The 25,780-nt window shown below is 45.3% G+C and overlaps 1 protein-coding gene across 3 annotated transcripts in view; it reads left to right on the top strand.

The window, feature by feature from the left end:
* Positions 1–25,780, top strand: part of dstyk (dual serine/threonine and tyrosine protein kinase) — a 106,954-nt gene that overhangs the window by 54,784 nt on the left and 26,390 nt on the right. For all 3 annotated transcript variants that reach the window (XM_078242052.1, XM_078242053.1, XM_078242054.1), the window contains exons 4-8: positions 13,906–14,144; positions 16,706–16,789; positions 21,291–21,467; positions 23,653–23,782; positions 24,450–24,606. In XM_078242052.1, coding sequence (XP_078098178.1) covers positions 13,906–14,144; positions 16,706–16,789; positions 21,291–21,467; positions 23,653–23,782; positions 24,450–24,606 — 787 coding nt within the window. The remainder of the gene's footprint in view (positions 1–13,905; positions 14,145–16,705; positions 16,790–21,290; positions 21,468–23,652; positions 23,783–24,449; positions 24,607–25,780) is intronic.

The following is a 25,780-nucleotide window of genomic DNA, read 5'->3' on the forward strand; positions in this document are numbered from 1 at the left end:
TTGCAGGTTCAAGGCAGCTGGCAGCTCCCTGATCACACTGACCATTGCACTTCAATCAGCTCTGGTTTAAGGACAGATTCAACAGATGATGAAATGCCAAGAGTTCTAACTTGGAATTTCGGTTTCTGGTACTGATTATTCCAGGGATAGGTGAATGGGAATGGATTTGAATGGGGACTGGAGGAATGACATGGGAGCTTGTATTGCAAAGGAAAACACTGTTGTAATGTTAATGAAGAAATGAGCTAAAGGAGCACTGTCATCATAAGACTTTGGCTTCTACAGATATGGGACAGCCAACAGTAAGCTTCATTTTTATCAAGGAACACATTTTCCAGTGTGATTTCCCATATATATAAGATGGGGGATAATTATCTTGCATTCTGTTTGTGTTTTTACAAAGATGCTCTTTTTTTAAACCAATGGTTATTTTTTTCCTCAATGTGAACTCCTATCAAGCTGTGCATTGAGAAGGGTAAGAGCTTGTTATAACAAGTTATAAGTGCTTGTTTCCCACTGAGTAGGAGGGGGAAACTGGTGTTCAAGTCCAACTGAGTTGCAATGGGTGAAATGCCACCTCATGTACTGATCATTAACAAATTCATTTACATTTTTAATATACAGGCATGTGCAATTATATAGAGCACATCCAACAACTGTACTAGATTTGGAAACATGCCACAAGAAGCTAATTTATTCTCTTCAGGGGCTGGCAGGAAAGTAGTGATAAATCCTAATCAGATTGGTCATGATCTTACTGGTGGAGCAGGCTTGAGGGGCCTCATAGCCTACTCCTGGTTTTTTTAAAAATCCTTTTAATCCTCTTAATCCATCTTGCGCTAGCTATGAACAAAGCTGTCCAGCAAATAATTGTGCAATGAAGGTCTAACCCACTGCTTCTTGACACTGACTATTGAGCTTTGCTTTTGAATACTAACTAGCTGGCGAGACATTGCCAGTGCTGTTTTCCAGGCTTAAAATGGAATATTTTGTTATCGATGATTTTACGTAGACCCAGTTGTCAGCCTGGAGCCTGTGACACAGAGCTGTGCCCAAGTTGTCCTGTGCTGAACTTCAGCAAGAAGGTGATCTGTTAGTTCATGGTTTGTCATCTTCTGAAAAATTATGAATAAGAACTGAATATGTAAAAATTGACCGTCTCCTAATCCTAACCACACTGCCCCCAATGGTGGTTCATGAGGGCAGTTCAGTTCCTTTTCCCCCCTGAACACAGGAGACAGCAGCAAGAGCAATGAGCGTCTTGTGGTGACGGGCTAAGGTTTGGCATGAACCTGTAAAGCAATACTGATGCAGCCTAATGGGGGACGGATTGCTTGGGTGGGGTAGGAGCCCTGAGGACGGCTGCAAGAATTAGTGTTTGGCTGAAGGTGATATAACAAGTGTCACCAGGGCTAGGACAAATCTGTTCAAGGGGAAAAGGAACATGAGGTAACTGACTAAATACATTGTTTCACAGACAGTAATCATTAGGGTGTTTGGCTGTTGCAGAGCGATGTTCAACTCTTCGGTGCTAATTTTCTGTGGCTCCAGATTCCTACATAAACTGGGCATGTTGGGGATGATCTCGAAACTAAGTACCTAACAGGTGGGAAGATGGGGGATTTTCCTGCCCGTTCTTTGCGCATACTTAATTTGAATAGATTTCCAGCACTCTGTGCATCAGAGTCCACCTGGGAATTCACGCCCAAGAGGTTGTCATAAGCGTACTGACCGAGCCACTGCGCATGCACCGATCTATCAGTGGGGTCATTGCCAGCCTCAAGATGGCTTCCCCTATGCCAGTCTGGCACTGCCTAAGGGAACCCACCCCCTGACCTTTCAGGGGCGGCCTCTGTCTCCGATAACGAGGTCCTCACACCTGGTCCCCGCTGGTGCTCCAGCAGTGCAGCAGGCCGGGAAAATCACACTCGTTTTGGAAATTCACGTGAAACAATCGCATTCCAGTTCCCCGTGTCCACCTGCTCGAGAGACACAATTTACTTTTCCAAGTTTCAAGGCATCGCAAAGCATTTGACAACCAATAAGGGACCTGTGAAGTGTAGTCACTGTTGTGATGTAGGTAATTCTGTAATTGGTTTGTGCACATCAAGCTTCCACTAATGGCAATGGAGCAACTGCCCAGATGATCTGTTTGTGAATCATAGAATCCCTACAGTACAGAAGGAGGCCTTTCAGCCCATCGAGTCTGTACCGACCACAATCCCACCCAGGCCCTATTCCCGTAATCCCACACATTTACCCTCCAATCCCCCCTGGCACGAGGGTCAATTTAGCATGGCCAATCAACCTAACCCGCACATGCTTGGACTGTGGGAGGAAACCGGAGCACCCGGAGGAAACCCGTGCAGACACGGGTAGGATGTGTAAACTCCACACAGACAGTGACCCAAGGCCGGGATTGAACCTGGGACTCTTGCGCTGTTGAGGCAGGACACCAGGATCAGCTTCCTTGATTTTTGAATGGCTCTATGGAATCTTTTACGGCTGCCTGAGAGGGCAGATGGGCCCAGAGGTTAACGTCTGTTCTGAAAAGCAGCACCTCTGACAGTGCAGAACTCCCTCAGTCTGTCACTGAAGTTCTGGCTTCTGGAGTTGGATCTGAACCTTCGGACTAACTCGCTCTGTGCATGGTGCCAGCCTTCATTTGAAAACCTGAACGTGCACAACTTGTGCACAAAGATATGTGAATGTACACACACATGTCCACATGTTCTCATTCTGCAGCTGCAAGAGTTATGGAGCAATATGATTGTATTTTGAAAGACAGTGGAGCTGTGATGCACTGTGGACTCCGCCTGCATTAAGGTGTTGATGCAAGGGGCCAACTATAGGAAATGGAAATGACGCCAATGCTTATGAAATTGAAGTTGGTGTTATTGTGACATGAGTGAATCCATATTGCTCTGAACAATGTGTCGTTATAACAAGAGCCTGTCCGTTTCCACGAGAACCGAGTAGGCTCGGGAGATTGAGAACAAGATGTTCTAGCAAACATTCTCCTGAATATCATTTTCTTAGAGTCCCGAGAGTGCAGAAAGAGGCCATTTGGGAACCTGCACTGACAAACAATCCCACCCAGGGCTCTATCCCCGTATCCCTGACACTTGAAGAGCAATATGGCCAGCCCCCCTAACCTGCACACCTTTGGAGTGTCGGCGGAAACTGGAACACCCAGAGAAAACCCACGCAGACACGGGGAGAATGTGCAAACTCCACAGTCACTCGAGGCTGGAATTGAACCCGGGCCCCTGGCGCTGTGAGGCATCAGTGCTAACCACTGTGCCACCGTGCTTGCTTTGAATGGATTAACGGGCCTTGAATCTCCTTGCTTGTCATTTTTCCCAATGTGGCAGTGTCAAGGCTTCCAAATTAATTTTAATTGATTTATTGGTAGGCAAAAGGGTGCGGAAGATCTTGCTGCAGACTTGTGGTATTTAGTGCTCCATTGTTGTTTGCCCTGAGGCTGGAAGTACAAATCTTAATGCTGACGCCTGGAGCTTTTACTGATGGGTGTATGGTCAGAGTGACACCTCGTGGTTGTATGTATCACTGCAGGAACTCGACAATTAACCTTAACTTATATTTATATAACACCTTTAATGTCATAAAACAGCTCCAGATACTTCAAATTTGACACCGAACCACACACGCTGATGTGAGGGCAGATGATCCAAAGCTTAGTCAGAATTTGGTTTAAAGGAGTGTCTTAAAGGATAGAGTGATAGACAGCAGGAGTTTCGTGCTTTGTGGGAAGTGTTGTTGAATTATTTGAATACAATTCATGCACTGAATCATAAGAACATAGAACATAAGAACATAAGAAATAGGAGCAGGAGTAGGCCATCTAGCCCCTCGAGCCTGCCCCGCCATTCAATAAGATCATGGCTGATCTGACGTGGATCAGTACCACTTACCCGCCTGATCCCCATAACCCTTAATTCCCTTACCGATCAGGAATCCATCCATCCGCGCTTTAAACATATTCAGCGAGGTAGCCTCCACCACCTCAGTGGGCAGAGAATTCCAGAGATTCACCACCCTCTGGGAGAAGAAGTTCCTCCTCAACTCTGTCTTAAACCGACCCCCCTTTATTTTGAGGCTGTGTCCTCTAGTTTTAACTTCCTTACTAAGTGGAAAGAATCTCTCCGCCTCCACCCTATCCAGCCCCCGCATTATCTTATAAGTCTCCATAAGATCCCCCCTCATCCTTCTAAACTCCAACGAGTACAAACCCAATCTCCTCAGCCTCTCCTCATAATCCAAACCCCTCATCTCCGGTATCAACCTGGTGAACCTTCTCTGCACTCCCTCCAATGCCAATATATCCTTCCTCATATAAGGGGACCAATACTGCACACAGTATTCCAGCTGCGGCCTCACCAATGCCCTGTACAGGTGCATCAAGACATCCCTGCTTTTATATTCTATCCCCTTCGCAATATAGGCCAACATCCCATTTGCCTTCTTGATCACCTGTTGTACCTGCAGACTGGGCTTTTGCGTCTCATGCACAAGGACCCCCAGGTCCCTTTGCACGGTAGCATGTTTTAATTTGTTTCCATTGAGATAGTAATCCCATTTGTTATTATTTCCTCCAAAGTGTATAACCTCGCATTTATCAACGTTATACTCCATTTGCCATATCCTCGCCCACTCACTCAGCCTGTCCAAATCTCTCTGCAGATCTTCTCCGTCCTCCACACGATTCACTTTTCCACTTATCTTTGTGTCGTCTGCAAACTTCGTTACCCTACACTCCGTCCCCTCCTCCAGATCATCTATATAAATGGTAAATAGTTGCGGCCCGAGTACCGATCCCTGCGGCACGCCACTAGTTACCTTCCTCCAACCGGAAAAACACCCATTTATTCCGACTCTTTGCTTCCTGTCGGATAGCCAGTCCCCAATCCACTTTAACACACTACCCCCAACTCCGTGTGCCCTAATCTTCTTCAGTAGCCTTTTATGGGGCACCTTATCAAACGCCTTTTGGAAATCCAAAAACACCGCATCCACCGGTTCTCCTCCATCAACCGCCCTAGTCACATCTTCATAAAAATCCAACATGTTCGTCAAGCACGACTTTCCCCTCATGAATCCATGCTGCGTCTGATTGATCGAACCATTTCTATCCAGATGCCCTGCTATCTCCTCTTTAATAATGGATTCCAGCATTTTCCCTACTACAGACGTTAAGCTGACCGGCCTATAGTTACCCGCCTTTTGTCTCCTTCCTTTTTTAAACAGCGGCGTAACATTAGCCGTTTTCCAATCAACCGGCACTACCCCAGAATGCAACGAGTTTTGATAAATAATCACTAACGCATCCACTATTACCTCTGACATTTCTTTCAATACCCTGGGATGCATTCCATCCGGACCCGGGGACTTGTCCACCTTCAGTCCCATTAGTCTACCCAGCACTGCCTCTCTGGTTACATTAATTGTATTAAGTATTTCTCCTGCTGCCAACCCTCTATCGTTAATATTTGGCAAACTATTTGTGTCCTCCACCGTGAAGACCGACACAAAAAACTTATTTAAAGACTCAGCCATATCCTCATTTCCCACTATTAACTCCCCCCTCTCGTCCTCCAAGGGTCCAACATTCACTCTAGCCACTCTATTCCTTTTTATATATTTATAAAAACTTTTACTATCATTTTTTATATTAATTGCTAGCCTAGCTTCATAGTCTATCCTTCCTTTCTTTATCGTTTTCTTAGTCTCTCTTTGTTGTTTCTTAAATTTTTCCCAATCACTTGTTTCTCCACTATTTTTGGCCACTCTGTACGCAGCTGTTTTTATTTTAATACTCTCCTTTATTTCCTTCGTTATCCACGGCTGGTTCTCCCTTTTCTTACAATCCTTGTTTTTTGCTGGAATATATTTTTGCTGAGAACTGAAAAGGATCTCCTTAAAAATCCTCCACTGTTCCTCAGCTATCCTACCTGCCAGCCTGCTCTCCCAGTCTACCTTAGCCAATTCATCCCTCATCCTATCATATTTCCCTCTGTTCAAACAGAGGACACTGGTTTGGGACCAAACTTTCTCCTCTTCCATCTGAATCAGAAATTCGACCATATTGTGGTCACTAGACCCAAGAGGGTCCTTCACAATAAGATCCTTAATTCTACCTACCTCGTTACACAATACCAGATCCAAAATAGCTCGTTCCCTCGTCGGTTCCGTAACATGCTGTTCAAGGAAACTATCCCGACAGCATTCTAAGAACTCTTCCTCCATTCCACCCTTACCGACTTGAGTCTGCCAGTCAATGTGCATGTTGAAGTCCCCCATGATTATTGCCGTTCCGTTTTTACACGCATCCCTTATCTGCTTGTTTATAGCCCTCCCCACCTCAACATTATTATTTGGGGGCCTATATACCACACCTACTAGTGTCTTTCTCCCTCTACTATTCCTCATCTCTACCCATAACGATTCCACGTTTTGTTCCTCAGAGCCTATGTCATCCCTCAGTACTACCCTGATATTATCTCTTATTAATAGCGCGACCCCACCACCTTTTCCTTCCTGTCTATTCTTCCTAAACGCCTGATACCCCTGGATATTCATCTCCCAGTCCTGGTCACCTTTCAGCCACGTTTCTGTAATGGCCACTAGATCGTACCCACTCGTGCTGATTTGCACCATCAACTCATATACCTTGTTCCGAATGCTTCGTGCATTCAGGCAAAGTGTCCTTATTCCAGCTTTTATCTGGACCCGCTTTGATGAGTCGCGAACACCCTCTCCCTCTACTCCCTTATCTAAATTACCGCCTTCATTCACTTGCACCCTCTCCTCTACCATTAATTTTGTAATTCCCCTTACCCCTGCATCCTCCACCCCATCAATTAGTTCCTTGATCCTAGTCAACTCTTCTAGCTCCCCTCCCCCCAACCTATCTAGTTTAAATTCTCCCCAGTAACTTTAGCCAACCTACCGGCCAGGATATTGGTCCCCGTGTGATTCAAGTTCCACCCGTTTTTTGTATACAGATCACCCCTGCCCCTAAAGAGGTCCCAATGGTCCAGGAACCTGAATCCCTGCCCCCTGCACCAGTCCCTCAGCCACACATTCATCTTCCACCTCACTCCATTCCTGCCCTCACCTTCCCGTGGCACAGGCAGTAATCCTGAGATTACTACCTTTGCTTTCCTCTTTCTCAGCTGTCTCCCTAATTCCCTGTACTCCCTTTTCATGACCCCTTCTCCCTTCCTACCCACATCAGCGGTACCAATATGTACCGCTACCTCAGGCTCCTCTCCCTCCCACCTCAGGATTTCCGGGACGCGACTAGCGACATCCTGGATCCCGGCCCCAGGGAGGCAGACCACCATGCGAGAATCCCGCCTACCTCCGCAGAAACGCCTGTCTGTCCCCTTCACCATCGAGTCCCCGATTAATACCGCCTTCCTCCTCTTTTCCTTAGCCCTCTGAGTTACAGGGCTGGACTCCACTGCGGAGACACGGCCACTGCTGCTTCCCCCAGGCGGGCTGTCCCCCCCAGCAGTACTCAAGCAGGAGTACTTGTTGTGCAGGGGCAAATCCACTGGGGTGCTCTCAACCAATAGTAGAATCGCTTTGCAATGCAGCCAATGTTTATTATAGAGAAGAAAATGTTAGTCTATCAGATGATGAAACGTGGCCAATTGACTGTTTGACTCTATTGGTGAGAAGAAACATTGGCCTACTGGATGTCTGCTCGGCAAATAATGCTGTTAGGATCTTTAATGTCCTGCCTAAGCACAAGAATAGACAGATGGTGTAGCGTGTTGAAGGTTAGCATTTCCAGCACTGCAGTATTTGCTTAGCAGTGTGCTGACTCTGCGTTTGGACAGTGGCTCATTAAATTATCCATGTTTTAAAGGGCTTCTCACATTAAAAAAATTCTTGCATAGGATGTGGGCTTTGCTGACTCGGCACAGCCTTTATTGTCTATCCCTAATTATCCTCGCAAAGGTGGTGTTGAGTAATCATCTTGAACCATTGCAGTATGGGTGTATCTACACCACATGGAGTGTTAGAAACATGGAAGATAGCAGCAGAAGGAGGCCATGTGGCCCTTCGAGCCTGCTCTGCCATTCATCACGATCACGGCTGATCATCCAACTCAATAGCCTAATCCTGCTTTCTCCCCATAACCTTTGATCCCATTCACACCAAGTGCTGTCTCCAACCGTCTCTTGAATACATTCAATGTTTTGGCATCAACTACTTCCTGTGGTAATGAATTCCACAGGCTCACCACTCTTTGGGTGAAGAAATGTCTCCTCACCTCCGCCCTAAATGGTCTACCCTGAATCACAGTAAGAAGTTTAACAACACCAGGTTGAAGTCCAACAGGTTTATTTGGTAGCAAAAGCCACAGGCTTTCGGAGCCTTAAGCCCCTTCTTCAGGTGAGTGGGAATTCTGTTCACAAACGGGGCATATAAAGACACAAACTCAATTTACAGAATAATGGTTGGAATGCGAATACTTACAGCTAATCAAGTCTTTAAGATACAAACAACGTGAGTGGAGAGAGCATCAAGACAGGCTAAAGAGATGTGTATTGTCTCCAGAACAGAATTCCCACTCGCCTGAAGAAGGGACTTAAGGCTCTGAAAGCTTGTGGCTTTTGCTACCAAATAAACCTGTTGGACTTTAACCTGGTGTTGTTAAACTTCTTACTGTGTTTACCCCAGTCCAACACTGGCATCTCCACATCATGACTACCCTGAATCCTCAGAGTTGGGTGGGGGGAGTTCCAGGATTTTAACCCAATGACAGTGAAAGAGCGATGGTATACTTCCAAGTCTGAATGGTATGTGGCTAAGAGTGGAACTTGCATGTGGAGGTGTCCCCATGTAGTTGCTACCCTTATCCTTTGAGGTGGTAGAAGTTGTAGTGGCTACACTACTTTCAAAGTGTAGTCACTATCTGTAAACACAAACTTAAATTGGTGAAATGCAGGGCACAGGAACGAATCTTGACAACTGAGTGGGTAATTCAGTCTCTTCCCCTTACTCCCCCAGAGAGATTTCGCCTCCATTCCTTAGATCAGCAATGTGTTGCTCAGGTGCGTGGCTTGCAAAGTTGCCTCATTCCAGCATCTCTGGGAATAGCCAGCCCTGAACTTTGTGTTTACCACAAGTTTTGTGTGTTACACAGCAAGGGCGATGGGCACTGCCCAGCTGGCCGCATGCTGCTTAACCACTCTTGCAGTTCTCAATAGGAAAGTGGCCTTGTACAGGCAGCTCTGATCACTGATGGTGAGAATATCAGGCAAGGGCATTGCCTTGGCTGTCCACACCTAGTTTTATCTGCTACCAAGGACGTTGTCTCTGATGCAGTGGCCAAAATTTAGGTTTCAATTTTCAAAAGAAAAATTAGTGGAAGAGCATTGCATTTCACAACCTCTGGACATCCCACAAGCACTTCATAATACAAACTAGAAGTAGGAGTAGGCCATTCAGCCCTTTGAGCCTCCTCAGCCATTCATTCTGATCGTGACTGATCAGCAACTTGAATAAACTGATCATGTCACCACCACCGCCCCCCCCCCCCCCCCCCCCCCCCCCCCCCCACCACAATATCTCTTGGTCCCAAGAGCTAAATCTAATTTCTTCTTGAAATCACAACGTTTGGCATCAACTACATTCTGTGGGAGTGAATGCCACACATCACCATCCTCTGGGTGAAGAAATTTCTCCTCACCTCAGTTCTAAAAGGTTCATCCCTTATCTTCAAACTATGACCCCTCGTTCTGGACTTCTCCACCATTGCGAACATTCTTTCTGAATCTACCCTAACCAAACCTGTGAGAATTTTATAAGTTTCTGTAAGATCCCCTCTCACTCTTCTAAACTCCAGTGAATTATAATCCGACCCGACTTAGTCTCTTCTCTTATGGCAGACCTGCCATCCCAGGAATCAGCCTGGTAAACCTTTGTGTACTCCCTCAGATAAGGACACCAGAACTGCACATGCTACTCCTGGTGGGGCCTCAGCAAAGCCCGACACAATTGCAATAAAATAATCCCTATCCCTGTACTCAAATCCTCTCGCTATGAAGGCCAACCTACCATTTGCCGCCTTTACTGCCTGCTGTACCTGTGTGCTTGCTTTCAGTGACTGATGCACGAGGGCATCAGATCTCACTGAGTATCCACCTCTCTCAATTTACACCCAAAAATTGGTGTAAACCCAATTATTGGTCTTCCTAGTTTTGCTACTGAAATGGTTGACATTTATCCACATTATACTGCATCTGCCGTGCGTATGCCCACATAGCCTGTTCAAATCACGCTGAAGCATCTCTGCATCCTCCTCACAGCTCACTCTCCCACCTAACTTTGTATCACCTGCAAACTTGGAGATAAAACATTTAGTTCCCTTTTCCGAATCAGTGATATATAATGCGAACAGTTGGGGTCCTTGCACAGATCCTGACGGTACCTCACTAGTCACTGCCTACCAATGGTGAAAAGAGCCATTGATGCCACGTCTTTGCTTCCTGTCTGCTTACCAACTTTCTATCCCTTTCAAGACACTACCTGCAATCTCATGCTCTTTAACTTCACATAGTCGTCTGTTATGTGAGACCTTGTCGAAAGTCTTCAAGTCTAAATAAACCGCATCCACCAGTTCCCCTTGGTTAACTCTACTAGTTGCATCCTCCAAGAATTCCAATGCACCAAGCATGATTTCCCCTTTGTAACTCCATACTAGCAATCAATATTTTGGAATTGTAGTCTCTATTGTAATGTAGGGAACTTACTTCATTTCGATCTCGTACTGTTTTTGGATGCTTTCTGTGCACAAATTCGGTGCTGAGTTTCCAACGTCAAAACAGTGACTGTATTTCCAAATTGATTCATTCCTTTGGGACATCGTTGGGCTGTGAAAGATGCTATTGAAATGCAAATTATTTCTTTTGTCCCGACTTAACAGTCGCACCTTATCAGAGCTGAACAGGTACGTGACTTTAGCAATGCTTTCTCTCCTGAAGCAGACAAAGAACACAAGATCATTAGTCTGCTAAATCATAGAATCCCTACAGTGCAGAAGGAGGCCATTCAGCCCATTGAGTCTGCACCGACCACAACCCTACCCAGCCCCTATCCCCGTAGCCCCTGCTCATCCCCCTGACACTAAGGGGCCATTTACCATGGCCAATCAACCTAACCCGCACATCTTTGGACTTAAATAAAAACAAAAAGACTGCCTCTGCTGGAAATCTGAAATAAAAACAGGAAATATTGGAAAATTGCAGCAGGTCTGACAGCATCTGTGGAGAGAGAAACCGAGTTCATGTTTTGGGTCCATGTGACCGTTCCACAAAATGGTAGAAGAGTTACATGGACTCAAAAGGTTAAATCGGTTCCTCTCACCACAGAAGCTGTGCTAGACCTGCTGAATTTATCCAGCATTTTCTGTTCTTGTCATTACCTTGCTAGTGAGTGTCTCAATCCACAAGTGAAGGAAATGGCTGTCAATGTAAAAGTGAAGTTTATTTATTTATTAATCACAAGCAGGCTTACATTAACACTGCAATGAAGCTACTGTGAAAATCCCCTAGTCGCCACACTCCGACGCCTGTTCGGGTACACTGAGAGAGAAATTAGCACGGCCAATGCACCTAACCAGCATGTATTTCGGACTGTGGGTGAAAACTCACGCAGACACAGGGACGGCACGGTAGCACAGTGGTTAACGCCTCACAGCTCCAGGGAACTGGGTTAGATTCCCGGCTCGGGTCACTGTCTGTGTGGAGTTTGCACATTCTCCTCGTGTCTGCGTGGGTTTCCTCCGGGTGCTCCGGTTTCCTCCCACAGTCCAAAGACGTCCGCGTTAGGTTGATTGGCCATGCTAAAATTGCCCTTAGTGTCCTGGGATGCATAGGTTAGAGGGATTAGTGGGTAAATATGTCGGGATATGGGGGTAGGGCCTGGGTGGGATTGTGGTCGGTGCAGACTCGATGGGCCAAATGGCCTCTTTCTGTGCTGTCGGGATTCTAAGGGAGAACGTGCAAACTCTGCACAGACAGTGTCCCAAGCTGGGAATTGAACCCGGATCCCTGGCGTTGTGAGGCGGCAGTGCTAACCACTGTGCCTCCGTGCCGCCAATGTTGCATGCACTACGAGCTCAGTACTGTCTGCTTGAGACAATTCCTCCTTCACCCCTGAAAGATCGAACCCAAAAGATTGAAGACATGAACCTCACAGTCCTTGCTTCAAAATTGCACAAACATCTTCTGATCGTCAAGGCAAGAATTACACCGGGGCCCTTGCATCGTACAAAGTTTTACAAACCCTCAAATCCCTACTCGACCCATTCAAGCAGTTCAGCAAAAAAAGATTCCAAGATAGATTCCAAGTTTATGTCCACTTTGCCTGGCCTGCACTATCAACTGTTCATCCTACCTTAATGAACTTCAAGAAGTCCACCCAAACAGAGGTGATTCTCTGACTTCTGATATAGCTCCAGCACAAGACTGATACAGACTGGCTGCGTCTACTGAGTGATAATCAAGCCAGTCATTCAAATACTGTAGATATAAAAATTCATGTGTCATAATTTGGAATTGCAGATCTTTGGTTTTTCAAAAGGTATGACTTATTGCAAGGTCTCAGATGAAGTTGACTATGGCACCAAAAAAAAGTGCTTTGTGTGTTTAAATGTGTGATCAGTTTGTGTATTGTACATATTCATTAGAGTTTTAAAAGAAGAAAAATGGTGAACCAGCATGACATTGATTGCAAAATCAGGAGTTGTTGAGATCACTGTAGAAGACACTGGCCTGCTTCATCAGCAGACTTCTAAAAGGAGCATATTGAAATGGTACAGAAGAGTTGTACGAAAAGTTATAGCTTGGGATATGAATATTAAGACCATAAACTGGTATCTGGTGGTTCTGCGATCACTCGCAAATAGCTGTATTCTTCCAAGGCTTATGTGGCAAATAGCAATTTGAGTGTCTAACAGTTGCCATCCGAGTTCTGTCTTTACCCAGGAGTGTGGACTGTTGTAGCTGCTCCTCAGCAGATTTGGAAAGATATGTCTGTCCAAATGTTAGCAACCACACTTCATGTCCAAAAATCAATGTCTGCCTTGAATATACTCAGCAACTGAGCATCCGATATCCTCTGCGGCAGAGAATTCACAGCCCTCTCTGTGTGAAAAATCTTTTTATTCCCTTCAGTGGTTAGCACTGCTGCCTCACAGCACCAAGGACCCGGGTTCAATTCCGGCCTCGGGTGACACTGTGGAGCCTGCCCGTTCTCCCTGCGTTCTGCGTGGGTTTCCTCCCGGGTGCTCCCGTTTCCTCCCACAGTCCAAAGATGTGCAAGTTAGGTGGATTGGCCGTGGTAAATGGACCCTTCGTGTCAGGATGATTAGCAGGGTCAATTTATGGGGATGGGGCCTGGGTGGGATTGTTGTCGGTGCAGGCTTGATGGGCATCCTTCTGCACTGTAAGGATTCTATGATTCTACGATCTCGGTCTGAAATGGCCAGCTCTTTATTGTGAGATGGTATCCCCCAGAGCGTTCGCCTTGGCCTCTGGATTGCTAGTTTAGTGACACCATTACGTCACTGTCATCTCTTCTTAAATGTTCTACGAGTTAATTTGTCTTAAGTCATGGACCATTTACTGGATGTTCTCCATTTTCCCACTTTTTAAAATTAAATGTATGATGCAGCTAGTGTGCATTGATTAAATGAGACCTTTTCCCATCTTTAATTCCATTACAGATGTACTTTGGAGGAAATAGCATCATTGCATTATTAAAATAAAATATGTTTTCAATATTTTGGTGATTTGATTCTTCCAGTCAGAATAATTGCCTCTTGTATTGTGTGTCCTCTCCATTCCTCTTTCTCCCCCCTCCCAGATATAATCATCTCCGAGAATGGTGAGACTGTTGGCAATAAGGACATTAAGTGCTGCATGAAACAGATTCAAGAGTTGATTATTTCTCGGTTAAATCAAGCGGTCGCCAATAAGCTGATCAGCTCCGTCGACTACCTTCGCGAGAGTTTTGTCGGGACCCTCGAACGCTGCCTCAGGAGCCTGGAGAAATCCAACCAAGATTCTGCCATAAACAATGCCACCAGCGATCACCTGAAACAGGTGTGTGGAGAGTGGGTTCAACCATCACGAGCTGAATGCAAAGAGAATTCTCAGAACTGCACAACTTTGGTTGGTTTACGGTTGTACAGGATGAAAGCCCAGCTCAAACATTTTTCAAATACAATCTCGTTCTTTTAGGCCAGATTTGTGTGTGGAATCAAGAGGGGAGATGGGAACTTTTTTTTAAAGCAATGAGTTTTCCAGCAAGTGGGAGTTGAGAGCTGAAGTGGATCAGTGGTTGGGAGACCCCAATGACAGATTGAGCTCAGGCTGAAGAATGTGTGAACCTTGGAATGGAGAGCAACTATGCTCATCTTCAGGAATCGTAGGAATTGGTGGGCAAAAATAGACCCAGGCCCATCAGGTTTGCCTTCTACCACCTTGGTTAGTCAGATGATATGACATAATAGGGTGGACTAATCATGTTGATCAACCTCTATTGATAAGTTTAGAACGGACCCAAACAAAAAATGAATGAAACCCCAGACAGCTTTGAGAGCCATGCATCCAAAGTTCTCTAGTTCATTCCCAGTAAGCATCTCTTACCACAAGCAAGCCACATCCCTTAGAATCATACAGCGCAGAAGAGACCTTTCAGCCCGTTGAATCCACATTAGCAACACCTGAACTCCCACCTAATCCCACCTGCCAGCACTTGACCCACATCCCTGAATGTTATGATGTGCCAAGTACTCCGTCGACTACCTTCGCGAGAGTTTTGTCGGGACCCTCGAATGCTGCCTCAGGAGCCTGGAGTAATCCAACCAAGATTCTGCCATAAACAATGCCACCACCCTCCCGGGCAGCGCATTCCAGACCACCCTCTGGGTAAAAAAGTTTTTCCGCACACTCCCCTAAACCTCCTGACCTTGAACCTATGTCCCCTCATGACTGACCCTTCAACTAAGGGAAATAGCTGCTTCTTGTCCACTCTGTCCATGTCCCTCAATCTTGTAAACCTCAATCAGGTCGCCCCTCAGTCTTCTCTGCTCCAACGAAAACAACCCAAGCCTATCCAACCTCTCTTTATAACTGAAATGTTCCATCCCAGGCAACATCCTGGTGAATCTCCTCTGCACCCCCTCCGGTGCAATCATATCCTTCCGATAATGTGCTGACCAGAACTGCGCGCAGTACTCCGGCTGTGGCCTCACCAAACTTCTGTACATTCCAACATGACTTCTCCAGGGTGGCACGATGGCCGTGGTTAGCACTGCTGCCTCACAGCACCAGGGACCTGGTTCAATTCTGGCCTCGGGTCACTGTCTGTGCGGAGTTTGCACGTTCTCTTTGTGTCTGCGTGGGTTTTCTCCAGGTGCTCCGGTTTCCTCCCACACTCCAAAAATGTGTAGGTTAGGTTGATTGGCCATGCTAAATTGCCCCTTGGTGTCAGCGCAAATACTTGGGAGTGTTGTGGCAATAGGGCCTAGGTGGGATTGTTGTCAGTGCAGGTTTGATGGGCCGAATGGCCTCTTTCTGCACTAGGGATTCTTTGGTTCCCTGCTTTTGTAATCTGTGCCCTGATTAATAAAGGCAAGTGTCCCATATGCCTTTTTCACCACCCTACTAACATGTCCTTCCGCTTTCAGAGATCTGTGGACATACACACCAAGGCCCCTTTGTTCCACTGAACTTCCTAGTGTCCTACCATTCATTGAATACTTCCTTGTCAAATTACTCCTTCCAAAGTATATCACCTCTCACTTTTCAGGGTTAAATTCCATCTGCCACTTACCTGTCTGTTGACCATTCTGTCTATATCTTTTTGTAGCCCACTCCGCCTCACTGTTAACTATCCAATCTTTGTGTCACTCGCAAACTTGGTAACCCCAGCCCCCACATAGCCATCAATGTCATTTATATAAATGGTGAACAATAGGGGGCCCAACACAGATCCCTGTGGTATGCCACTGGACACTGGCTTCCAGTCACTAAAGCAGCTTTCTGTCATCACTCTCTGCCTCCAATAACTGAGCCAATTTTGAATGCACTTTATCAAGTTACCCTGTATCCCGTGTGAATTTACCTTCTTTACAAAGGCTTTGCTGAAATCCATTTAAACTACATTGAGTGTATTAACCTCGTCTGCACACCTGGTCACCACCTCCAAAAAATTGAATCAGATTTGTCCGGCAGGACTTCCTTCTGACGAAGCCATGCTGACTATCCCTGATCAAGCTTTGCCCCTCCAACTGGAGACAGATGCTGTCCTTCAGAAGTTTCTCTAATAGTTTCCTGACCACTGACGTGAGACTCACTGGTTTGTAGTAACCTGGTTTATCTCTACAACCCTTCTTAAATAGCGGAACCACGTTAGCTGCTTTCTGGTCATCCTGTGGCCAGAGAGGAATTGAGAATTTGGGTCTGAGCCTCTGCAATCTCCTCCCTTGCCTCCCACAGCAGCCTTGGGCACAATTCAACTGCACTTGGAGATTATCCACTTTTCAGGCTGCCAATACCTTCTCCTTCCCTATGTCAATTTGAACTGATACTTGTCTTGTGAATTGAAACTAACAATGTATCTTTTCAGTCTTTTGGAAAATAATATTGTCTATTTTTAGATTCTAAATGCTGCTTATCATGTTGAGGTGACATTCCATTCAGGATCAACGGTGTCCCGGTTGCTTTGGGAGCAGATTAAACAGGTAAAGTTGCTTGCTTCTGAATAGCTGCCATTTAAAGGCATTCCAAGTTTCCTTTTCCAGTGTAATATCTCCAAATTGTTGTACATCTGTCCTTGCCATGCATGTTGAAAGGCCTGTTCTTGTTATGTATCCCCTAATATTGACAACTTTTCCCTGGAGTCCATCAATTGCTGAATGTGCTGCAGCACTGAGCACTTTGATTGGAATGCTCTGGGTTTCATTGCAGGTAATTGGTCTCCCCTCAGGGAATGCTAATCAGTGTACGTCTGATCTCTTGCATTCCTTGTATTAGGAAGTAGAATAATCAGCTAGGGTACCTGTGCTGATTCCTGTCATGTCAGGTCTAATGGAAGACATGGCAGCCCAGGTTGAGAATTCCCCTGCAGTGCCCAATGGCACATGTTGCTTTGGCTTCATGTATGAAGAATGACCACTTTGAGAGACTAGAAGGTGCCTGGCAACTGTTCCCCAACATAAGTCAGTGCCTCTAGGAGCAAAACAATTGTATAATAGTTGTTTTTTAGTTTCTTTATTATTCTCACAAGTAGGCTTGCATTAACACTGCAATGAAGTTACTGTGAAAGTTTCCTCGTCGCCACACTCTGGCGCCTGTTCGGGTACACTGAGGGAGAATTTAGCATGGCCAATGTACCTAACCAGCATGTCTTTCGGACTGTGGGAGGAAACCGGAGCATCCGGAGGAAACCCAAGCAGACACGGGGAGAATGTGCAAACTCCACTCAGACAGTGACCTGAGCCGGAATCGAACCCGGGTCTCTGGCATTGTGAGGCAGCAGTGCTTGCCACTGTGTTGCCCAATGCTCTGCATGCCTTTGGCAGTTCTTTAATCAATCTAACTTGTCCACTCTTTGCTCTTTTCCTGAAGCTCTGCAAATGTTTCTCCCAATTTTTATTCAATTCCCTTTTTGAAAGCTGTTATTGAATCTCCTGCAGCATCCTTTCTGCCATTACATTCCAGATTGTTATAACTTGCTACATTAAAAGCACATCCACATTTCACACCTAGTTCTTTGCCAATTACCTTCAATTTGTGTCCTCCAGTGTCAGAAATGTCAGGAACTAGGAACAGTTTTCCTTTATTTTGTTGTTCACAATGATGGAAGCATTTGATGATCCATTAAATCTCTCTGTATCTCCTTATATTCTAAGGAGAACAAATTCTAGTTTCTCCAGCCTGTCTATATAAACTGAAAGCCCTCATCCCTGTAACAGTGCTAGTAAATCTCATCTGCACCCTCCAAGACATTGACATCCTTCCAAAAGCATGGTGTCCAGAGTTTCACAATGCTGCAAATGAGGTCTAACGATATAACTAGGTGATAAACATAGAAACATAGAAGATAGAAGCAGGAGGAGGCCATTTGGCCTTTTGAGCCTGCACCGCCATTCATTCATGGGGCGACACAGTGGTTAGCACTGCTGCCTCACAGCACCAGGGACCTGGGTTCGATTCCCGGCTTGGGTCACTGTCTGTGTGGAGTTTGCACATTCTCCCCGTGTCTACATGGGTTTTGTCCGGGTGCTCCGATTTCCTCCCACAGTCCAAAGATTTGCAAGTTAGGTGGATTGGCCATGCTAAATTGCCCCTTAGTGTCCTGGGATGCGTAGGTTAGAGGGATTAGCAGGGTACCTGTGTAGGATAGGGCCTAGGTAGGATTGTTGTCGGTGCAGATTCGATGGGCCGGATGGCCTCACTGCACTGTAGGGATTCTAGTAATTATGATCATGGCTGATCATCCAACTCAGTAGCCTAATCCTGCTTTTTCCCCATAACCTTTGATCCCGTTCGCCCCCAAGTGCTATATCCAGCTGCCTCTTGAATACATTCAATGTTTTGGCATCAACTACTTCCTGTGGTATAAAGGTTGAACATAGTTTTTTTTTGCTTCTATTCCACTATTAGTGAAACCCAGGCTCCCATATGGTGCTTTAACATCCTTCTCATGTTGCCTTGCTACTTTGAAACATTTGTGGATATTACCCCCATATCTCTTTCTGCATAAAATTGTACTTTTCACTTCATATTGCCTCTTTTCATCTCTACCAAAATGTATTTAACTTTTTTCTCATCTGCTTTTGTTTGGCCATTTCACCAATCTGTCTCCTTGAAGCCTGGTAATATCCTCCGCAATGTTTACCACTATTGTGTCATCTGCAACTTTTAAGCTTGCCCTGTATACCCAATTCCAGGTCATTAATATATATCAAAGAACTGTGATCCTAATACAGACCACTTGGGCAAACAATTGTGCCCTTTACTCCGGTTTGAAAAAAACAATCACTTGCTGCTGCTTTCTGTCCCTTCGTCCATTTAATATTCAGCTAATCCATAGAATCCCTATCGTGCAGAAGGAGGCCATTCGGCCCATCGATACTGTACCGACAACAATTCCACCCTGGCCCTATCCCCATAACCTTACACATTTACCCTGTTAATCCCCTTGACCAAGGGACAATTTAGCACGGCCAAGCAACCTAACCTGCACATCTTTGGACTGTGGGAGGAAACTGGAGCACCCGGAGGAAACTCTCGCGGACAGGGGGAGAACGTGCAAAATCCACACAGTCACCCAAAGCTGGAATTGAACCCGGGCCCCTGGTGCTGTGAGGCAGCAGTGCTAACCACTGTGCCATCCTGCTGCCCTAAGTGAAATGTACACTCGAATTTTGGCTAAGATTACATGACATGCTAGCCATAGCGCAGCCTAAAAATTGGTCAAGGTAACCTACAGTCTCACAGCCCTGATGACTTTGAGTCCAATCCACAACATTCACTCTACTCTGTAGGTCAAAGGCCTATTGTCACCAAACTTGCCTGTTCTCCAAATCCATGAAGATACCTGTCAGTGAAGCTGACTGAAAAGCTATCAGGAAAGATAACTTTGTTGAAATATTAACTATCAGAAGAGCTTTGTCCAATGTAGGATAAGGACAGCAGACACATGGGAACACCACCATACAGAAATTCCCAAAGTCACGCACCATTCTGACTTGGAAATATATTGTCATTCCTTCACTGTCACTGGGTCAAAATCCTGGAACTCACTCCCTAACAGCATTGTGGATGTACCTACATGTTAGGGATTGTTGCGATTCAGGAAGGCAGCTTGCCAGCACTTTCTTGAGGGTAATTGGAGATCAACCAACAACACTACAGATCCCATGATTTTTTTAAAAAGAATTTCACGGAGTATGTTTTCATGTTGTTTTCTTTTTGGTCCTTGGATGGTGAGCAGCTGGCTGAGAGATTGAAGCTTTGCACTGTTGTTTACAACACTGGTCTTCAAGTAAGACCACATCACCTCGGTAGTCCTTGCGATTTGCAAAAGTGGACTCTTGTTTCACCAGTTCTGGAATGTGTTGGAGATTGGAATGTGCTCCGACTTAATATAAGATGGGTTCTCCCTGTGGATTCCTGTGGATTGAGTTTCCAATGCATGCCATTGGCAGTGATGTCAAAAGAAGACATTTGTGTTTATATTCAAGAAAAGTAGCAAGCTGGAGGGAGAGTTGCTCAAAACAACTCTTGTACGTCTGGCTGAGTATAGAACAATGTTGACAGAAGATTCGGATCAGGGCACATCCTGATCCATTAACCAAGCTGATTGGAGGAACAGTGGAAATTAAATATATTTTGGCAATGGCAAAATAAGGATCAGGAGTACAGTTGTTAATGAGCAATTAGATTTCTGATGATTGAATAATTATTGCAATTCATTGCAATTTCAATTATATTATGGTGCATTTCTGGTCAGTTTATCAGCAGTGACTTGCCCTAATAGCTAACTTGTATATTCTCGCTCATGCAGACCTGAAGGGTTCCACCCTTTGCTGATGAATATTGAGTTGTTGAATATAAGCAGGAGGTTAGCCGTTGAGCCAGTCTGTTTGCCCTCCGTTTCTGTTTTTTAGTAATAGGGAGCCGGGAGGAAGACAGCCAGGGTCTCCACTCCTGAATGCAGTCGTGTCCCCTGTCCGGTTTCCCCCCTCGGTCCAAAGATGCGCAGGTTAGGTGGAGTGGCCATGCTAAATTGCCCCTTACTGTCAGGGGGACTAGCTCGGGTAGATGCATGGCGTGTGGAGATAGGGCCTGGGTGGGATAGTAGTCGGTGCAGACTTGATGGGCTGAATGGCCTCCCTCTGCACTGTAAGATTCTATGATTATTCTGAATGCAGTCCAGTGTCCCCTGCTGGAAAGTGACCAGATCAGTATTCTCCACAATTAAGTAACCCGCCAGTTTGTTCTCTCTAAACACATTTGTGAACTCTGGCCACTTGGATAATGTATCGAGGAGCTGCTGGAACCCATGTTACTGCATTCCTGCAAGAGTCAGCACCTTGCAAGGGGAAAATTGGAGAAAGTGAAGCTTTTATATATATTTTTAAATTTTAAGAGGCTGGTTATCCTTGCCCACAGATTGGTGAGGTTCCTCGTTAGAAAATCTTGAAGTTCATTGCTTTTGTGTGTCTTTTCCTGTAGATTATTCACAGGATGCCTTGGGTACATCCCCCTTCAGTGACAATTGAGTGGAAAAGGAAAATTGCTCAAGATGCCATCGAGAGCCTCTGTGCATCAAAACTTGCCAAGAGCATATGTAGTCAGTTCCGCACACGGCTGAGCAGTTCTCACGAAGCATTTGCTGCCTCTCTACGACAGGTCTGTTCACGTCGACTTAATATATTAAAGCACTGGTTCTGTTCACTTCCCTAACCAGTGTCTTAATCCAAAGCCAATGTTATTCTATGCTTGCATTTGCAAGGTGTGTCTTCTATAGCCCCTTGTCAGCTGTATCTGACCCCTGCCTGAGTCAGAAGATTGTTGGTTTTGGTTCCATCCAGAGATTTGGGCACATAATCTCGCTGACACTCCCTCAGTTGTGTATTTGTCAGTCTTTTGGATGGAAAGTTGAAATGTGCCTTCTCGATGTGAAAGATTCTCAGGTGTGAGAGTTAGAAGTTCTCATGGTGTCCTGGCCCATGAGGTTTATTTATACCTCAACCAACACCAATTTAAAACACAAACAGCTTATTTAGTCATTCCTATTTGTTAGATCTTGCTGTGTGCAAATTGGCTGCCATGTTTCCCATGCTACATGTTCCTATATTACAAATGATTACACTTGAAAAGAACTTGCTTTGTTTGGGAAGCACACGATGATATCTGGTGGCTATAAAGTTTCTTCAGAAATGCAAAGCTGCCTTTTTTCCCCAGCAAATACTAATGTTTGTATAGAGCTTTTAACAGAAAACATAGAGAAGAAATTCCCAGAGTTTGGGACCCAGGAAGCTGAAGGTGTGGCCATCAATGGTAGAGCAATTTGAAGTCAGTGATGCTTAAGGGCCAAGAGTTGGAGGAGTGCCAACATCTTGAGGGTTGCGGGGGATGGAGGAGTTTACAGAGATTCAAGGGCGACATTATCGAGGGATTTGAAAACAAGGTTGAGGCTTTTTAAATGAAGATGTTTCTTAACTGGGAGCCAATATAAATGACCAAACACGAGGTGATGCAGGTTAAGATATGGTCTCTGAAGTTTTGGAGAACCTGAAGTTTACAGAGCGTAATGTCTGGGAGGCCAGTAGGATTAGATTGTAATTGTCAGTTTAGAGATGACAAAAGATACAAATGAGGCTTCAGCAGCAGGTGAGCTGAGATGGGGAGTACCGGGCAAGGTTATGAGGCTAGAAATAGGCAGTCTTCCTTAGTGATGGTCCGGGTATGAAGTTATCTTGGAGAGCAATGAAGTTGGTATTTAGAGAATATTTGGTGTGACAAATGCAAGTAATATTGTCAGTCCACCAAATATATTCTGACAGTATTAACATTCTCCTCGTGTCTGCGTGGGTTTCCTCCGGGTGCTCCGGTTTCCTCCCACAGTCCAAAGATGTGCAGGTTAGGTTGATTGGCCATGCTAAATTGCCCCTTAGTGTCCTGGGATGCGTAGGTTAGAGGGATTAGCGGGTAAAGGTGTAGGGCTATGGGGGTAGGCCGGGGTGGGATTGTGGTCGGTGCAGACTCGATGGGCCCAATGGCCTCTTTCTGCACTGTAGGGATTCTATGATTCTATGAATATTACTTGCATTTGTCACACCAAATATTCTATTGGGGATAATTTCTCCCCCTCCAGCACTCAACATTGAATTCACTGGCCAACATTCTGGCGCCCCAGATTAATTGGTCTTTCATCTCATTGTTGCTTGTAGAATCTTGCTGTGTGCAAAATAGCTTTTTGAAGTCATTGGGCTGCAAAGTAATGAACTGTGTGAAGCGCTTTGGGCCTTTTCTGAGACAGGAAGCACAAATTGGCACTCCTGTTAGGTTAAGAATAAAGACTTTGCATCACTTAACCCCGATTTTAAAAAAATTTGAAAACGTACAAATGAAGGGCGTCACCAAGGTGTGATGGGTATAATTAATTCTGCACATCGCAAAGGGTGGTGAGCACCTGGAACGAGCTGCCAGAGGTAGTGGTAGAGGTGGGTACAATTTTGTATTAAAAAGCAGCCAGTTACATGGGTAAGGTGGGTATAGAGGGATATGGGCCAAACGTGGGCAATTGGGACTAGCTTAGTGTTTAAAAACGAGTGGCATGGACAAGTTGGGCTGAAGGGCCTGTTTCCATGCTGTAAACCTCTATGACACTAATTGCAGCAGGCCCTTCTGCCCAGTTGTTTTCTTGTCGAGAGCGTTTATGCTCCAAATAAAACTTTGTGCAATATCTCTTTATCGTAACTCCCAACACATCCTATCCATTTTCCCACGTCTTTATCTAACTCTACTTTCAACGCATTGGTTTCCCCTTAAATTCTCCAGAGGATTCAATTTCTCTGCTGTTCCTCCACAGCTTGAAACGGGGCTTTCAGGAAGGCTTGAAAGAACTGAAGATCTGTGGTTGAAAGTACGGAAAGATCATGCTCCACGCCTCGCTCGTCTTTCCCTGGAAAGTCGTTCTCTTCGGGATTTGTTGCTGCACGGTAAGGTTGCTTTTTTTGTGCTTTTTGTTTGGCTTTTGGAGGTGGACAACCTGTTATTTTGAAGTACTGAAGACTCCGTAATGGCGAACATGTGCGTGACATAACATTCCTATTATATATTCAGATTATTAAATATTTCCCCTGTAATTAGGACTGAAATAGGCCATTCAGCCCCTTGAGCTGATCCAGTTAAATCAGGGCCTAACCTCATCTACCTGCTTTGATTTTTACCAAAAACGTGTTCATCTCCGATTATAAATTTTCAATTGACTCTCTGCTTCAACAGGTTTTTTTTTCAGTGAGGGGGTTCCAGATTTCCCCTCCCCTTTTTGTGGAAGAAATATTTCCTGACTTCACGCCTCAATGGCCTCTCTCATTTTTATGGTTATATCCTCTTGTTCTGGACGACGGCTCCTCCCCCATTAGAAGAAGTAGGGTGGATTGAAAGAAGATTTCTACTCCTTTAATCGCAAACACCTCTATCAAATCATCCATAATCATCTCGACATGAGGAATACAAACCTACCCGATGCTCGGTCGCAATTTGACTCTTCTAACCTCGGTTGCTGCCTCGTGAACCTGTGCTGGAGGGCCAACGTAGCCTTCCTAAGGTGCAGTGCCCACAACCGAACACAGTGCTCTAATGGTGTTTGTGTCTCCAACGCAGGTAAACCTAAATTAGGGCGGGAGCTGGGCCGTGGCCAGTACGGAGTAGTGTACCTGTGTGACAGTTGGGCTGGCCATTCTCCTTGTGCACTGAAGTCTGTCGTGCCTCCAGATGACAAGCATTGGAATGATCTTGCACTAGAATTCCACTACACAAGGTAGGATCTGTGCAGAGCTTGATATCTGGAGCGTTGTTGCACCAGGAAGCTGCGATCTTTCTTGGAGGATCTTGTCTGATCATCTGTACGTTTACATTCTGCATTGTAATAATCCGCGCAGCCGGTGGGTCGTGGGTTTAAAGACTGCTTTTAGAGGGTGCGCTTCTGCTACAATTGGTCTTCTCAGGATTTAATGCTGAAACTGGTTTACAAACTAGTTAAAGTCTCGTGTTGGTATTATGTGAAATTACTTGTACCATTTCTATCTCGTCCTGGTGAGGGCTGGTTTTGCACCTAATTCCCACTTCGTACTGCCAATTTGTGTGTTTTCCCAAATTGGAAGAACTCAAAGGAAGCTTGTAATATTTTAGTCAAAAATCATGTTCGAACCACAGAAAATTACAGCTCAGAAACAGGCCTTTTGGCCCTTCTTGTCTGTGCCGAACCATTCTTTGCCTAGTCTCACTTGCCTGCACTTGGACCATATCCCTCTCATCCATGAACCCGTCCAAGTTTTTCTTAAATGTTAAAAGTGACCCCGCATTTACCACTTTATCCGGCAGCTCATTCCACACTCCCACCACTCTCTGCGTGAAGAAGCCCCCCCTAATATTCCCTTTAAACTTTTCTCCTTTCACTCTTAACCCATGCCCTCTGGTTTTTTTTCTCCCCTAGCCTCAGTGGAAAAAGCCTGCTTGCATTCACTCTATCTATACCCATCAAAATCTTATACCCCTCTATCAAATCTCCCCTCATTCTTCTATGCTCCAGGGAATAAAGTCCCAACCTCAATCTCTCTCTGCAACTCAGCTTCTCAAGTCCCGGCAACATCCTTGTGAACCTTCTCTGCACTCTTTCAACCTTATTTACATCCTTCCTGTAACTAGGTGACCAAAACTGTACACAATACTCTAAATTCGGCCTCATCAATGCCTTACATAACCTTACCATAACACTCCAACTTTTATACTTGATACTCCGATTTATAAAGGCCAATGTACCAAAGGCACTCTTTACGACCCTATCCACCAGTGACGTCACTTTTAGGGAATTCTGTACCTGTATTCCCAGATCCCTCTGTTCAACGGCATTCTTCAGAGTCCTACCATTTACCCTGTACATTCTACTTTGGTTTGTCCTTCCAAAGTGCAATATCTCTCACTTGTCTGCATTA

Source organism: Mustelus asterias, chromosome 25 (genome assembly GCF_964213995.1).
Source record: "Mustelus asterias chromosome 25, sMusAst1.hap1.1, whole genome shotgun sequence".
Lineage (NCBI taxonomy): Eukaryota > Metazoa > Chordata > Chondrichthyes > Carcharhiniformes > Triakidae > Mustelus > Mustelus asterias.